The 15,472-nt window shown below is 43.7% G+C and overlaps 1 protein-coding gene across 1 annotated transcript in view; it reads left to right on the top strand.

Annotated features, from left to right (window-relative positions):
• THBS4 (thrombospondin 4) overlaps nucleotides 1-15,217 on the top strand; it is a 40,026-nt gene extending 24,809 nt beyond the window's left edge. Inside the window, exons 10-22 of the mRNA XM_076361655.1 lie at nucleotides 813-965; nucleotides 2,333-2,437; nucleotides 2,673-2,780; nucleotides 4,250-4,409; nucleotides 5,080-5,198; nucleotides 5,996-6,048; nucleotides 8,094-8,287; nucleotides 8,585-8,763; nucleotides 9,718-9,766; nucleotides 9,866-10,062; nucleotides 10,570-10,742; nucleotides 12,899-13,038; nucleotides 15,008-15,217. Of these exons, the coding sequence (XP_076217770.1) occupies nucleotides 813-965; nucleotides 2,333-2,437; nucleotides 2,673-2,780; nucleotides 4,250-4,409; nucleotides 5,080-5,198; nucleotides 5,996-6,048; nucleotides 8,094-8,287; nucleotides 8,585-8,763; nucleotides 9,718-9,766; nucleotides 9,866-10,062; nucleotides 10,570-10,742; nucleotides 12,899-13,038; nucleotides 15,008-15,069 (1,692 nt within the window). The 3' untranslated portion in view covers nucleotides 15,070-15,217. The remainder of the gene's footprint in view (nucleotides 1-812; nucleotides 966-2,332; nucleotides 2,438-2,672; nucleotides 2,781-4,249; nucleotides 4,410-5,079; nucleotides 5,199-5,995; nucleotides 6,049-8,093; nucleotides 8,288-8,584; nucleotides 8,764-9,717; nucleotides 9,767-9,865; nucleotides 10,063-10,569; nucleotides 10,743-12,898; nucleotides 13,039-15,007) is intronic.
• Nucleotides 15,218-15,472: the final 255 nt, after the last annotated feature.

The raw sequence follows: 15,472 nt of genomic DNA, 5'->3' as shown, positions 1-15,472 counted from the left end.
ACAAATCTACAAGTATGTGAGACAGAGACAAAAGCCATATTAGATGCCTAAAGAAGACCCCTTCTTATCAGCATTTAACCATTTATATCTCTTATAGTGATTGTCCCAGCACACACTGAGATTCCTTGGCTTAGCTCCTTTGGGTTTGTTTACACAAGAGAGTGGCACAAATATAAAATATATATGTATGTGTCTAGGTAAAGCACTGCAAAAGGTTACATGGATGTTCTTATTGCAGTGTAAATGAGGATGACTGTGTCTTCAACTCCCGAATTCTTTTCTGAAGAACAAGATTTAGCTCAAATTGGCTTAAAAACATTTAAGTTAAAAAAAATAAAATGGGGCAAAGACATGATGAACTTTCTTGTCTCTCTGATTGAAAGTTGTGCCCAGTTGAGTCTAGATAAATTGATGGGTCTGCTTTACACTGAAATAAGAGCATCCAATCTGATTAAGCATGTGCTGCTTAGAATTTTACACAAAGTTTTGGCCACCTGGAAGCAGCTCAGAGTGATGCTGGCAGGGACAAGGCATCATGAAAAAGCTTTTGCTGCTACATGACTTTTCTCTGGCTTAACAAAAGACTGGTCTAAACAGGCAAGAGTTGAGTGTGTTTTCCATTGTGCAGTGTGGGACCCAAACCTGAATTTCACGTAGAAAATAAAGTGTGTTCACAGTGCAAGAGGCCTCAATGGATGAAAAACTACACTTGCACAGCATAAGTAGTGTGGCATGAATCTCGCTCACATGCTTGCTTTAAAAGAAAAAGAATTCCTGTTCAAAGACTGGCTAGTAACTTTTTGTTCTTACAGGGGTCTTACCACTGTGGCCAGTGCAAACCAGGATATATGGGAGACCAAGCCAGGGGATGCCAGGCTGAGAGGAGCTGCAGAAATCGAGCCCTCAATCCATGCAGTGTCCATGCCCGTTGTATTGAGGAGAGGAGAGGAGAGGTGACATGTATTGTGAGTTCATAAATTCATGCATTTGTACAGTGAAAAATAGTCTTTTTTTAGGCTGGAACTGAGAAAGTCTTTGTGGTCATTTTATACAGTTGCGTGTTTTAACCAGATTGGGGAACATTGGCCCAGGCCAGCTACGAAAATAACTGGGCTGAGTCATTTTGCAATTGTTTTCTTCTTGCGGCATGTCTGTGAGGCAGCCATACTCGTGTACCGTATTTACTGTGTCTGTGTAATCGGATCTTTTGGAAATGGCTTTTATAGACTTTCTATAGTCTCCTCAGAAAGGACTGTCAAGTGTCACTCTACAGAAGACATCACAAGGACAAATTCCTCTCCTGGTGCTCAGCTACATAGCTGTGAATAGGGATCCTCTCTGCATACCCAGTGTGCCTGTATTTGCCTGCTGATAGAGGTGGTATTTTAACAAGTGGGACCACAGATTCTAGGCACAGATAGGCTGTACTGTGCTTTCCAGCCATGGGAGCAGAGGAGCACCAAGTTGCATGTGAACTTTCATTATAAGAGTCTAACTGAAGTATGTTACTTAGTTTTTCCAGTTTGCAAGGGGAAGCAAGAGACTAATCCTGTGTCCTAAATTTGGATACAGTGCATGCTTTTGCTGGCACTTGCTTTGGTCTCATTTTTAAGTACATCTGTTTCAAAGAAGAAGAATCTAGGATATTTTAAGTCCATGCCGTAATGGGAAGACGCCTAGACACTTGTGTTAGGAAGTCCTCATTTTAAGGCAATGCCAGAGTTTGACATGAAGTTCTATGCATGTATCTTCAGTTACAACACAAATTAGGCATTGGTTTGAAACAGTACCAATTTAATTGGCTAGGAGAAACTTGTGTGCAGATGCACTTGCTTTGCTGATGCAAACTTAGTAACTGTCTGCGCAGTTTTCTCTTAAAACTTCCTCTAGTTGCAGATGTATTCTTGAGATACTGAACAAAACACAGTCATCCCATCTAACCACGGGCCCCTTGCTGAGATGCTAGGTGCATATTCTGCCTAGGTCCCCTCTTTTCTTTTTCTCCACCTGCAGGTGAGGAACAAAAACTGATTCCTGACCAGTGTCTAAAACAAATCTATAGCTCCCACTGAAATCATTAGGTGTTGCAGGCACACATTCCATTTAACATCAAGTCTTAGCTCTTTCTGGCTGTGCCTAGATATAGAGAGCTTGAAACAAAGATTTTCTTTCCACATTAAGAGATGCTGAAGTGTACCTCATTGTACTTCAGTGTCTGTCCATGCCTTCTCTGTGCTAGTGTTTTCAAGACTAATGTGGGGTTTCCCTCTTGAATATTACTACAGTGACTCATTAACCTTTTGGTAGTACTACCATGGTGTTTTATTCATAGTGTGGCATTGGCTGGGCTGGTGATGGTTATATTTGCGGAAAAGATGTTGACATTGATGGCTATCCTAACGAAGAACTCTCATGCTCTGCTGAAAACTGCAGAAAGGTAAGAAATTCTTTCTTAATCCTATAATAATTCAGAGCATGAAGGGGTGAAGAGGAAGAGTGGAAGAAACATGACTAGATGTATTAATCTTTTTTCAAGTTATTGAATTCCTCTGGATAAATTGTATTTAATTTGATTAATTGATTAATTAAAACAATAATAGAAAAAGTCATTCAAATTGGAAAGGCATCCAGTTTACCCATAGAACATCAGACATGTCTCACTTTCTGTCTAGGACAATTGCAGATTTGTCCCAAACTCTGGACAAGAAGATGCCGATCGTGATGGGATTGGAGATGCCTGTGACGACGATGCGGATGGAGATGGCATTCCCAATGAGCAGGTGCTGCGTATAGATCAGGGTGCAGGGGTCTGTGCAAACAGAAGAATTTTGCATTCCTGCAATAGGCAGTGATTTTGAAATCTGGCTCACTACTGTTTGCCATAGATTATCCCATACCCATCACTGTCAGCAGCTCTCTAAATCCTGTCTTTTTCTTTTATATAATGCTCACTATTATAAGACCTAAAAACCCCAGGCTGTCTCACCCAGCCTTAAATCCCACCAGCGTATGCTCCATTATTATATTTTAGCATTGAATTCTAGAGCTTTTTGTATACAGAACTTGTGTCCTTCTGTCACGGTCTCCTATAGCATCGCCTTCAGGAATATTACTTGCGTTAGTGTCTTTCTTTTAAAAGAGCAGGTTGACCTGACATCACATTCCATGAGAGATCAAAACCCACATAAATTAATGGGTGTCTTGCCAATAACTTGAAAAAGCTTTGAATCCTGTTCTCAAAGCAAAAGAGGTTTCCATGTGGGTACGCTACTGCAGAATATATCAGAGAATAAATTCAGACCGTAAAAGCTCTTTTGTGTTCACTCCGTATCCTCACATGCCCACTGTTGCTCTACATTAAGATCCTTCTGTGGCATTGCTTAATGCACTTCCAAGGAAGACAACAAGAACACTCTATCCAGAGTACAAATGTCCATGTGGAGCTAGGGCAGACTAGCAATCACAGAAGGTCTGTCTCAGGCTGATTTGCCACAGAGGCCAACCCTAAATTCTGGTAGCTTGAAGCAACTGGTTTTGTTAATGTTCTGTAAGGAAAAATATTAAGTCCTCCTTCTGTAAGTCTATATGCAGGTTCAGCACCTTTGTAATCAAGTAACTTGTATATTGTTGCTAAGCTCTGTTCTGCCTCCATGTGTGCAAGAGGATGAGGTCATGGGTGTGCTAGATGGGAGAGGAAAGTTTACACTACTTTGAAATAAAGTTTTCTCCATATGCCTCCTGGTGGTCTTAGAGAGTCAATAGCAGCTTGGCTGAGAAAAAAAACCTCGTACGTTTTTGGATCAAAAAGTCCTGGTTTTCAAAGTGTTTCAGCTTTGGTTGGAGTCCCTACCAGAAGGGGGCAACAGCCTTTCACCGAGAGCATCTACAAACCCTGTCAGGATCTCTGAACTGCAGCTTTTGAGAAGGACCATGTAAGGAAGCCAGGGCACCAAAACAGGTTACTCACCATGGATGCATCGAAAATGAGAATCAGAAGTCAAAGTTATAAATAAAGCCTTATAATACTGGGTGTTTATGTGTAGGGTTCCCACACTGTGGTTCAAAGCAGAGCTTTGAGGGAGCCAGTGAAATCTGATCCAGAGCTAATATTCACATAAAATGTCAAACTGCTCACAGTAATAATTTTTTGTGAAAGAAGAAATAAACACGAGTTATATAAATCCACTAAAGTAGAAATTAAAGATTCGGGGCCTGGTTCATGTCTGATTTGGATCTGCGTGTCTTGCAGGATAACTGTGTCTTCGCTCCCAATGTTAACCAGAGAAACGGCGACCAAGATATCTTTGGAGATGCTTGTGACAACTGCCGCAATGTCCTGAATAATGACCAGAGGGACACGGATGGTGATGGGAAAGGAGATGCTTGCGATGATGACATGGATGGAGATGGTTGGTAATTCTTCACTTCCAGCTTCTCTGATGTTCTTGAAACTTGCCCAGAATGTGCCGTGTGTTAGGAGATTTCCTGTCACCAGCTACTAACTGTCATGTAACACGTCGTCTTTCTTCATGAAACCTGTGTTTGGAATCCTTTTCATTTAGGTTAATATATATCTTTTAGCCTCCATTGGAAGCACTGAACACTGTCACAGATAAATATCCAAGCCATATTTCATGTATAGGTTAAGGTTGTTGGTCATTCAGTAATTCCTTAAAGGTGCAAACATGCCCCAGATGTCCAATGCTACAGAATGTATTATTTTCATTGCTGTAGGAGGCTTGAAAGAAGTGAAAAAATCACAACCTTTCAAATGTAATAACAAAGATGAAACGTCCCATCCTGCAAGCTGTGATACAGGAATAGGGTAGAATTAATTGTGTGTAATAAATGAAGTGTGTGTGATGGCATTGAAAGCTGTTCTTTAGCAAGGTGTTTCTAACTTCTATTAAATGAATGGATGCACACATAAGAAAGATTTGCTGTGCAGGGTTATAATGTCATTGCAAGATAAAGTAGTTGCTGAAAAGGAGTAGTGTCCTTACTGTTCTTGATGTTTATGTTGTCCAATAACAAATATGGGAATTGTTTTTAACTAACATGCAATCCACTTTTTGCTAGGTATTAAGAACCTTTTGGATAATTGTCAGAGGATCCCCAACCAAGACCAGGAGGACAAGGATAATGATGGTGTTGGTGATGCCTGTGACAGCTGCCCTACAGTCAGCAACCCAAACCAGGTTAGCAGGCAGAAGGAAAAAATATCCTCGTTTAGGGAGAGGGACTGCTGAGGTCCAAAAAGATGCAAGAGAATGAGGCAGTCCATGCAGCCACAGTGTTTATCTTTCAACAGTAGGTATTCAGGAAAGCTTTATGGAGCTTCAGATTCTCCTGACATGGGAAAGGGGAGCCACCGGGTGTATTCTCATAGCTTGGGATGTTGTTAGCACCTCTGCCCTGCCAGTATCTTCCACTGTCATGCTCTGAAATGTGGGCATGCTCCAGTCCCATGGAGTCCAGTGCCGGACTCCACACAGTGGTATGATTTAGTTACACTTGGTATTTCTTTAATTAGGACAAAATCCTGGTGTCCTTATTTAGCAAAACTTTCACTGCTCCTAGGTGAGAAGTCAGTGAGACTTTTCATATGTTTTGAATTCTGATGAAGCCCCTTGTAACTAACAAAAAATGCTGGAAACTTTAGAGAGATATGGTAGATTTTTAAAGCTGCTTAAGAAATCAGCCTTGGTTAGAAATGAGGCATACTTACTTCCAGTAGTAGAGGAATTTTGCTTGAACTGCTCCAATCAAGTTCAACCCTGTTCATTCATTGTCTGGTTTTTTTTTTTTTCTTTAATAAAACTGACTTTTTGGTTAGATGGGTGATGCAAACAAGAAAATACGTTTTGTAAAACAAATGTTTTTCCATGCTTTTATTTTAATTGTATTTGATTTGGTTGTGTTTTGGTTTAATACTGCCATTTTAATAGATGCTCTCAGCAGCTGATACTGGAACTTCCTCTGTTTCCTTTTGCAGTCAGATGTTGACAATGACCTCGTTGGAGATTCCTGTGATACCAATCAGGACAGGTATGCTGTGTTGTGGCTTGTAACAGCAGCAGGGAAGTGGAAGAGGCTAGTCTTGAGCTGAAGCATGCTACTGACTCCTGGAGAGCTGTAATCCCTCAGAGTAGCCTGGATTTAATTCCAGTACATCCTCAAAGAGATGTTATTTCAAAAACAATGTTATGGTTTATCAGCTTTGTTGGTTTGCTTCCCTGTAGCAGTACAGTTATGGAGCGCTTCACCTTTAGCCCTGTGTTCACACAGGCTTCCTGTGAGTTCCTGTGGAAGTGACATTCAGAGCAGTTCTCTGGCTGTAAAACCCAGAGCACTGCTCAGAGCTTCTTAGTGAGGTAACGTCTTTTTTCTTTTCTTTATTTTTCATTCCTCTTTTCTTTTTTTTTCCTTTAGCAGAAATTTCACAGTTAAGGGCTGTATGTTTTTCCATAAGAACCTAGTGTTTCAGAAATAGAATTTTATTATCCAGTGTAAAACATTTGCAGATAAACCCCTTTGCTTCAGCACAGCAAGAGTGGCAAGGCTCCTCTATGGCTTTTATGCTCCCTGAGCATAAAGGGGAGCACGTCTCATGACCAACTGCTAACGCCTGGCTGGAAGCAGCTTCTGCATAGCCAGCTTTGTGGGTGGCAAGTCCTCTCCCGTGCTCCTCACTTAAAGCAAGAGGAAAGGGAAGTGATAAATCCTGTGCTGGCACAGCATTTCACCAGCCACAGACAGCTGCAAGGTTTCACCCCAGGGCTGTTGGTGGGTGCTGCTGTCTGGGATGATAAGCGTGGGGAGCCCACTTCCTCGCCTCCGCAGGGAGCATTCTGTCTTGGGCCAGTAGCTGCCAAGGCCCCCAGCTGGGAGCTGTTTCACTTTTAAGTGGATATGGCCTTGGTTTTTTTCCTGTTTTAAAAAAGGACACGTTTTCTTTTTTTCCTCAAACCTAACTAATGTATATGAAATACTGCTTGGTAGAAATGCTGTAGTTCTGCCTGAGGCTAACCTTGCAATAGATGTATGTGCATGGTCCTCATTGCATTTTATGTCAAGAATGTGCAGACATTAGTTGCTCTGACCTGAAATTAAAGCACCTTTCTTAAGCAGGGAGAGAGAGGTGGGAATATGCGTAGCTATAAGCTGCAGCACTGCCTTAATTTGGCTGCATGTCACTTCTGCTCTGCCTGTGCTAGGCAAAAAGCTACTGAGGGGAAACATGCCTGCTTATCACCAGAAACCATTTTGTTTATGGTGTGTGTACAAAGCACACCTGACCTCAGGCCATTTTTTTGCACAGATGCACTTAACTGTTGGCATGGAGAAACAAGGCAGCCACCCCATAACTTCCCAAACCCTTTTCTATAGTCTGTGTCCCCGTTCCTGGTGACTCCTCACTGTAACCAGCTGATGCAGCCATGGGCTGGAGGGGTGCTTGGGAGCTACAGACTTTCTCCTTTCTTTCTTTCTTTCTTACTGCGCGGTTCCCCTGTGGGACCGTAATGTGACAAAACTTGCTATGCAGGAGGGTGAAAGTGGTGCTTTTTTTTAAACAAGTCTGATTTCAGGTGCTCATGCAGAGTCTCCCATAAATTTTAATTCACGCTTACACCTGCTCGTTCATGAACACCAAGACACTTGTGGACAACGTGTTTGACCAGGGACACCAGCTGTTGAGCTCTTGCTGTCTCCTGGGTGCCTTTTGATTGGCAACACTGCACTTGTTGGATGTGCCTTACACGCCCTTTAGGAGTGGATGTCATTTGGGATCTTGGGCTCTGGTATCTTTTCCCACTCCATGTAAGCTTCTTTTTCTTTTCCTTATCTGAGTATTTTTATAGCTCCATGCTTAGTCTTCATCTTCCTGCCACCTTATCATACAGTTTCTGTTTGTTCCGTGTCTCCTCGCTGTTCATCCACCTGAGCGACATGAGGTCATGGTGCCACACTGCTCTGTTTCCAGCTCCGGGGGTGCCTCCCGTGCGTTTCCTGCTCAGGTACCCGTGCTGTCCCTCATGCAGAAGCAGGAGCTGATGCCAGCATGCCATTTCTTTTTGTCTCTGTGCTCACAGCGACGGCGATGGGCACCAAGACAGCACAGACAACTGCCCCACCATCATTAACAGCTCCCAGCTGGACACGGATAAGGACGGGTTGGGTGACGAGTGTGATGAGGATGATGATAACGATGGCATTCCTGACCTCTTGCCCCCAGGCCCTGACAACTGCAGGCTGGTCCCCAACCCAGGGCAGGAAGATGATAATGGTAAGATGGGCATTCAGGAGCCATTTCGGTGCTTAGGCACTACATCCTTCCCTAGGCATTACACATGTGCACCAGGATCCGACACAGTCACCATGTGTGCATACACTCATCCCAGGAAGGACCCTGACACACAGGAGCCCTTTGGCCAAGGCAGAGGTCCTCAGGTCCCCTCCCCGGGCACTGCGGCCACTGGGGCTGAGACTCCACGTGCTTCTTGGACACCTTGATCCAGTGGCTCGGCCAGATGTGGCTACTTGCTGTACCATAAATCTGCTTTCACTTCTCTGATGCATTCAGGTGATGGAGTCGGGGATATCTGCGAGTCTGATTTTGACCAGGATACAGTGATTGATCGCATCGATGTGTGCCCTGAGAACGCAGAGATCACCTTGACAGACTTCAGGGCCTATCAGACAGTGGTGCTGGACCCAGAGGGGGATGCACAGATTGATCCCAACTGGGTGGTTCTGAACCAGGTAAAAATACATCTGGTCTTTCTTACCTGTCTGAGAAAGATGATTTGAAAACCACAGTAAAACTGTCTCTGTAATTGCTGGACCTCTGGCAAACAAGTGAAAAGTGGAAGCTGTTGGTTGGTTGACTATTCTACAGGAGTTATAATGAAGGAACTTTCTTTTAGCATATGATAACTTGAAGCTTGATGCCTCTAATAATCTAAAATAACTACAGGCTGGTCAACTTGTTCTGGGTGGATTTCACTGCTGCCAAGAAGGCAAATGCGAGACTCTTGTGTGGCCCTATTGAAATATTTCTGCAGCAAACACTTTTTCATGAATCCTTCCCAGAATTTGAAAGTCTGACCTGCTGTATAGCAGAGCATTTACTCCTAGATGGAGTCCAATAACTATTATTTATACTAAAAAATTCTAGCCTTCAGGAGGCTAATGTGTTCTGAGTCACGAGGAATATGCAATTTATTCCCATTGCCAAAGTCTCTGCCAAGCCAGCTGAGATGTATACACCTTCCTTAACCCAGTCCTGGCAGTTAGTTTAATCCCAAACTCCATGATCAAACTGTATGAGCTAAGTCTAAGAAAAGCTCTCTTCCCCCCTCCAGCAATCTTTCCATCCCCCCTTCCCCCCGCCCCCAGTCCCATCTCCAATTCTGGCAGGTTCAATGATTTCCAGAAGAAGACTGGGTAGGGAGGGAAAGTATCAGAGTACCAGTATGGCAAATTCTGCAATGGGAGAAGAAAAATCCTTCCTGACTCAGGGCACACAAGCAGCTTGAAACATTAGTATTTGATTATAGTTCTCATTTAAATTCAGAGCTACAAGTGTTACAGATATGTTGTGAGCAAAGGGAGGAGACGGATGGAGGGGGTGCTAGAGGGAGGCCAGAAGAGGCTGCCAGGCTTAGCTAACCCAGCTCGTCACGCACAGTAACCACACTGAATTTACTCTTGCAGGGCATGGAAATTGTGCAGACAATGAACAGCGATCCTGGCCTTGCTGTTGGTATGTACCCTCTTCTGAGATTCAAGTTCTGCATTCATGTGTGATAAGTTTTCTGCTGTATTTTCTGCAGACTTGTTTTTAACCTGCATGTATCCTCAGGTTACACAGCTTTTAACGGCGTTGACTTTGAGGGCACTTTTCATGTGAACACGGTGACAGATGATGACTACGCTGGCTTTATTTTCGGTTATCAAGACAGCTCTAGCTTTTATGTGGTAATGTGGAAACAGACTGAACAGACGTACTGGCAAGCGACTCCCTTCAGAGCTGTTGCAGAGCCCGGCATTCAGCTAAAGGTACCGGTCGTGGCTCCTAGCTGGGGACACGGTGGTCGCCACAGCCTGGCTATGCCATCCTGCCATGTGTTGGCCATGCCACCCCGCCATCTGACTGCCATGGGCCAAGCCATCGCACTGCATGTTGGCTGTGTTGCCCGACTGTTGTTCTCTCCCTGCAACAGGTGTCAAAACTGCTAAGTCAGGCGGCTGCCACGCAGCTCTCTTAATAGGACCATTTTTTAAGGAACTTCATCTCCAGTCTTGCCCTGGCTCATCAGCTGGAGCATTTAGTCTCTGCTCTCATTGTGCTTTGACTGTAATTGGTCAAATTGCCTCCTTCTCCTTGGTCCAGTTACTCAGTTGCTTTTCCATGCAAGCAGTGGCTGCAGTTATGCAAGAAAAGTTAGGGGCTTGTGAGGAGGGGGGAGGGTGCTTCTGCAGACCTGCCCCCCGCCACAAAAAGACTTAGAGCTCCTGACAGTGACATTTCTCTGTGGTCAACATCGGAAAATTGTATTTCTGCAGGCTGTGAAATCCAAGACAGGCCCTGGCGAGCACCTCCGCAACTCCCTCTGGCACACAGGGGACACCAGTGATCAGGTCAGGCTGCTGTGGAAGGACCCCCGAAATGTAGGGTGGAAAGACAAAGTCTCCTACCGCTGGTTCTTGCAGCACAGACCCCAGATAGGTTATATCAGGTAAGAGAGGAAAGGATAGATGAGGTGAGTATAGATACGTATCTGCCTAAACTGTTGTTTCTCAACACCTAATTCGGATAATAAGCTGAGAATTTATAATATGTCTGGGCTTTGCACTGATGAAGCCTTGTAACAGGTTAGACTTTGGAAATTCAGCCGGCAATTCTTCTCCTAGGAAAGACAATTCCAAGCTAAGCCTGTTTGTTACTGAAGTTTTCTACCATCTGTCTGTTGTAACTGTGCCCTTTTCTGGCTTTAATACTTTGTTTTCCAAGCTACTACTGGCCACTGATCTGAAAAACAATGCCTTTCAAAATTTCTTAATTTTGATCTTTTAGAATAGAATATTTTTCTTGGAATTGTGATAGTTTGTTTACGTATTCTGGGATAACGGAATTAATAAAAGTTTTTCACTTAAAGGTTGTGATCCTAACTAAGATCAGTAATTATCCTGATGTGATAGATTTGAGATTACATAGCATATATTGGGAAAGTTTCTAAAAGTGATGTAATGCATGTTATCCTTATTTTGTTACTTGGGGAGAAAAAAAAGTTACTTAAATAATTCACCATTCAGGAGGAAACGTTTCACTCTGCAACATCCAGATCAGCAGGAATTATACTTGTAGATCAAAGTTGATGTTAAAATGCAAAAAATAAACTGCTCTGGCATCATCAGCTCAGGTTTTGCAACCTTGTAATAGAACAGAAATACAGGTCGGTCAGTCAGTTGTTCTTCAAAAAATCACCACTCTGCAGTTGAGATGCAGTAACGTGAAGGTATAATCATTCCACTTTTCTGGTGCAGAGCATCATCTTCAGCGGTAATGGGAGTGAGCATGTTTGACTTTATGCTAAAATGGATTAAGAACATTTATACTGTCAATTACTGTGTCCCAGCCACAGTGGGGGCAGTGGTGATTAGCTCTTGGGTGGCAAGTTTTGTTTAGACCAAGCTGTTTGTGAAGCTGCTTCATGAGCAAACATCTGCCTATGGTTGCAGTCTCTCTAGCCAGCCTAATTAATGCCCCCTGCAACTGGGAAAGGTAGGAAAGTCAGTGTCACAAAATCCTTCAGAAACTAAAGGCAGCCAGGCCTAAAGCGAACCTCTGCCAGCTCTCTGTCCACATCTCGCTGTGGTCTGTTTAGGCCAGATGCCACAGACCATAATGTGTCTAGCAGAGGTTTTCCGAGGCTTCAAGGAAGCCTAGGAAAAAGTCACTTGAGCCAGGCTCTCCTGTGGGAATTTGAAAGACAACACGTTCTATTCATTGTACAGATACTTTTGAACTGCCTCAGCAAATCAGGAAATAAACTCAGGAACATAACAGGAACTGGGTTTTCTTTCTTATTTTATGAAAAGACACAGGAACTTTCTTTCCCTTCACCACTCGCTATTTTCTTGCATGTCAAACCAGCAGCGTCCTCATCCAAAACAGGGCCCTCCAGGCTCATCACCCTCTAAGTCGTTTACCCAGTATCCCAGAGGCTGAGGACTTGGTGTAGACAGCGCTGCAACAGCTCAGCTGGCTCCAGCGTGGTCCTGCTCAAGCTCTCAGTACAGGGCACACGCTGGGGAGCTGGCAGGGTGCAGCTGTTCCCAGAGCTATTTGGGAATTTGCCGGTGGGTTTTATAACGAAGATGCCAGGTCATCAAAACTGTTCCTGGAATTAATTGTATTCACGTTTTTAAAGAAATCTCACAGTCAAGTTTAAGATTCCAAATGGTTTGTTTGAAACTTTGCCTATTTTAGAAAAAAAAAGTTTAGCTTCAAACTGTGTGAGACAACATCCATCTGGCCTTCTTCAGCTGATCTAATCTGGTCCTCCCTTTCTCCTATAACTATCGACTGTGGAAATTTTCAAGAGTTAAAGCTCTCAGCCTGACTGACTACAGGAAAAAACATTCCAAGGCTTTTGTAGGATGTGTAAAAAAAACAACCACCAAAACATCCTCCCTGCCCAGCTCTTGCCAGCGTGCAGCATTGCTCCAGTTCCCAGCCTACACAGGAGCTATCTTAACTGCTTTTTCTCCCCTGGGCTAGATGGGAGGATAGCATGTCGAATGCTAGAGCCACCATGGATAACGAAATTACTTTTATGAACGTTGCAGCCTTGGAAAAGACCTAACAGAGCTTCTGTTTGCTTTCATTAAGGGCAAGATTTTATGAAGGCTCTGACCTAGTGGCAGACTCTGGTGTAACTATAGACACCACGATGCGTGGAGGACGGCTTGGGGTTTTCTGCTTCTCTCAGGAAAACATTATTTGGTCCAACCTGAAATATCGCTGCAATGGTAATGTTGCTCGTGTCATTTTAGCTAACAACTAGCAAGTGACCATGAAGTACCATAGTGTGATGGTTGGATTAAGCCATTTTGCATCCTGTCCTTTGCTTTTCATTTACAAGTTATTCACAGCTGTGAAACGCCTCCCTTGACACCAGCAGCACACTGCAGCCCAGCCAGATGGGAACTAACACCTCACAACCACTCCTCCCACAGCAGTCACTCCGCTGCAGAGATTGTGCCAACTAAGTAGTATAGCTGTCGTCAGAGAATTAGAAACGTTATTTAAAACCAACCAACTGTGAGAGTTGTACATGCACAATATACTGAGGCCATCATGTCTGCAGGATGCCTCGAACTCTGAATACAAGGTGAAATAAATCTGGAGAGCCAGTGGGATCAGTCACCAGGCGCCAGTGTCACTGGTGTACTTGCTGGTTGCTCCTGTCTGTGGGAGGACAAGATCATAAGATGCCCTTCCTCCCACGGAGGAATCCTTCTCAGACTCTGTGGGAGCATGCTGGCTCACTCCTCTTGGGGTAAGAGCCTCGCAGCTTAGCCCTGATCTCCTACTATATGGAATAACTCAAACCTTGGTCATTCACACAGAAGCTGATCACGTCAGGGTATTTCTGCCCTGGCAGCAGTTCAGCTAGCTTGAAGTGGGGTTGGAGGGGCTGCCCCCTCCCCTCAGCATCAACCCCTTCCTGACAAAAGCACCCTTAAGGAAAATAAATTACCAGCCAAGTTGGAATAGTTTCCTCGTCTGCTTTCTGCGGATCCAAGAAGCCCAGCCCAGGTCTGCAGTGGACAGAGCTGTTGCACGGCCAGACCCCGGCTCTGTGGCTTGTTCTGGTGATGGACCGTGGTTCTTGGGCACTCGGTACACCTAGGCTGGCACTTGCAGGTCATGGTTAAACAGGGGAACTTCTAGACAGTGGTGTTTACAATTAAAAATTACTTGATAAGAGTCTCAAACAGTATGTGGTTTCCCAGAGAGCATGTTTCAAAGCTGCCACTGAAGTTGGAGATACTTTCCTGGCAGTGAGCCAGCAGTGGCTTTGCTGCAGGCGCTGCGGTAAGTCAATGAAACCCACTCAAAAGAAGTCTCTGGAGTCCCTAGGTATCCCTGCTTTCATTTCAGACAAGTTCCTACACTTGCAGAAAAAGCTTAAAAAGAATTTTCAAGCCTCAAAAAAAGAAGTGATCAACAAAAAGCAAAGGACTTACCCTTTTTTTTTTTTTATAGACTGTATTTATATAGTTACTTCCTTTTTTGAGTTTAGAGTTACCTGTCCAGCATCAGGGTGGAAATAATCAAAGTAAAGTTGAGGTCAGGCAGTTGAGCTTCGTTGCTGTGGTTCCATCTTTGGCTGCAGCTCTGTGGCTCTCCAGATAAAATGTTCCAGGATCTGGCAAAGGCACATTGCTAACTCAACGCTTCAAACAGAACTGCAGTTACTCTCATGACATTGACCCATCTCCAGCTCCCTTTGCCAATTCTGGAGTTTTTCTACCAGTTGCTGCATTGGTCCTTGGGTTAATGTTTCTGTCCCTTGTGGCATGGGAAACCATCACAGGGAAGTGCAATTAGGATACGTGAGAAATAGAGACGCTGATGCTACAAACGTGTCTGGGGTGCAGAGCAAGACAACCACTTTTTCTGCATTTCTGGTCAGCGTTAGTAAAAATGTAAGAGTGGAAGCCACAAAGTTTTTGGGTGGCAATGTAATTTGAAGATTGATAGTACTCCATGATGGGCTGGCACTGTCGCACTCTGCCTTGTTAGCCTCGCTGTGCTTTTCAGTGGTGTACAGCTAAAATTGAAAACATTCCCTGTTCACTCTTAATGTGTAAACAAAAGAGAAGGCATGTTACCGAAAAAAAAAAGAAAGAGTGGGTGGGTAATTCATTAATTTCAGTGCTCCTTGATTTTGTCAGAAGAGACTAAACTTTTGCATATTTTTCCTGTTTTCAGACACCATCCCAGAGGACTTTCAAGAATTTCAAGCTCAGCAGTTTGGCGTTGGTGATATTTAAGAAGGAAAAGCAAACTAACATTGCTATTGCAAACAATAAAACAATATATTTTAAATCCTTATACGATTGTTGTTGTAAGAGCGCACACCGTAGCGTGTTCTCATTGATGTGACTATGTCAGACTTTTTTTTGTATAAAAGTGAAAATAAAAAGGAGACAAAATAGACTGGGGCTTCACTTGTTTTCAAGTTTGCCCTAAAATCTAGGAAGCAGCATGTAATGGAGTGACACTTGCTTAAAACATTCTCAGGAAAAGCTTTAATCTATTGCCATTTTGGATTCAGTATTAAACAGGGTGGGGAAGAAAGTGCGATTTTTTCTATCTCTCTGGAACGTGTCAGGAACGACAGGTTGCATTCGGGCATGAAGTGGTTGGGAGCTGTCTGGCCAAGCCAAGGGCTTC

The sequence above is a fragment of the Aptenodytes patagonicus genome, chromosome Z (assembly GCF_965638725.1).
Source record: "Aptenodytes patagonicus chromosome Z, bAptPat1.pri.cur, whole genome shotgun sequence".
Classification (NCBI taxonomy): Eukaryota; Metazoa; Chordata; class Aves; order Sphenisciformes; family Spheniscidae; genus Aptenodytes; species Aptenodytes patagonicus.
Note: the sequence above shows the minus strand (reverse complement) of the source record. Positions and strands in the feature narration are given on the sequence as shown.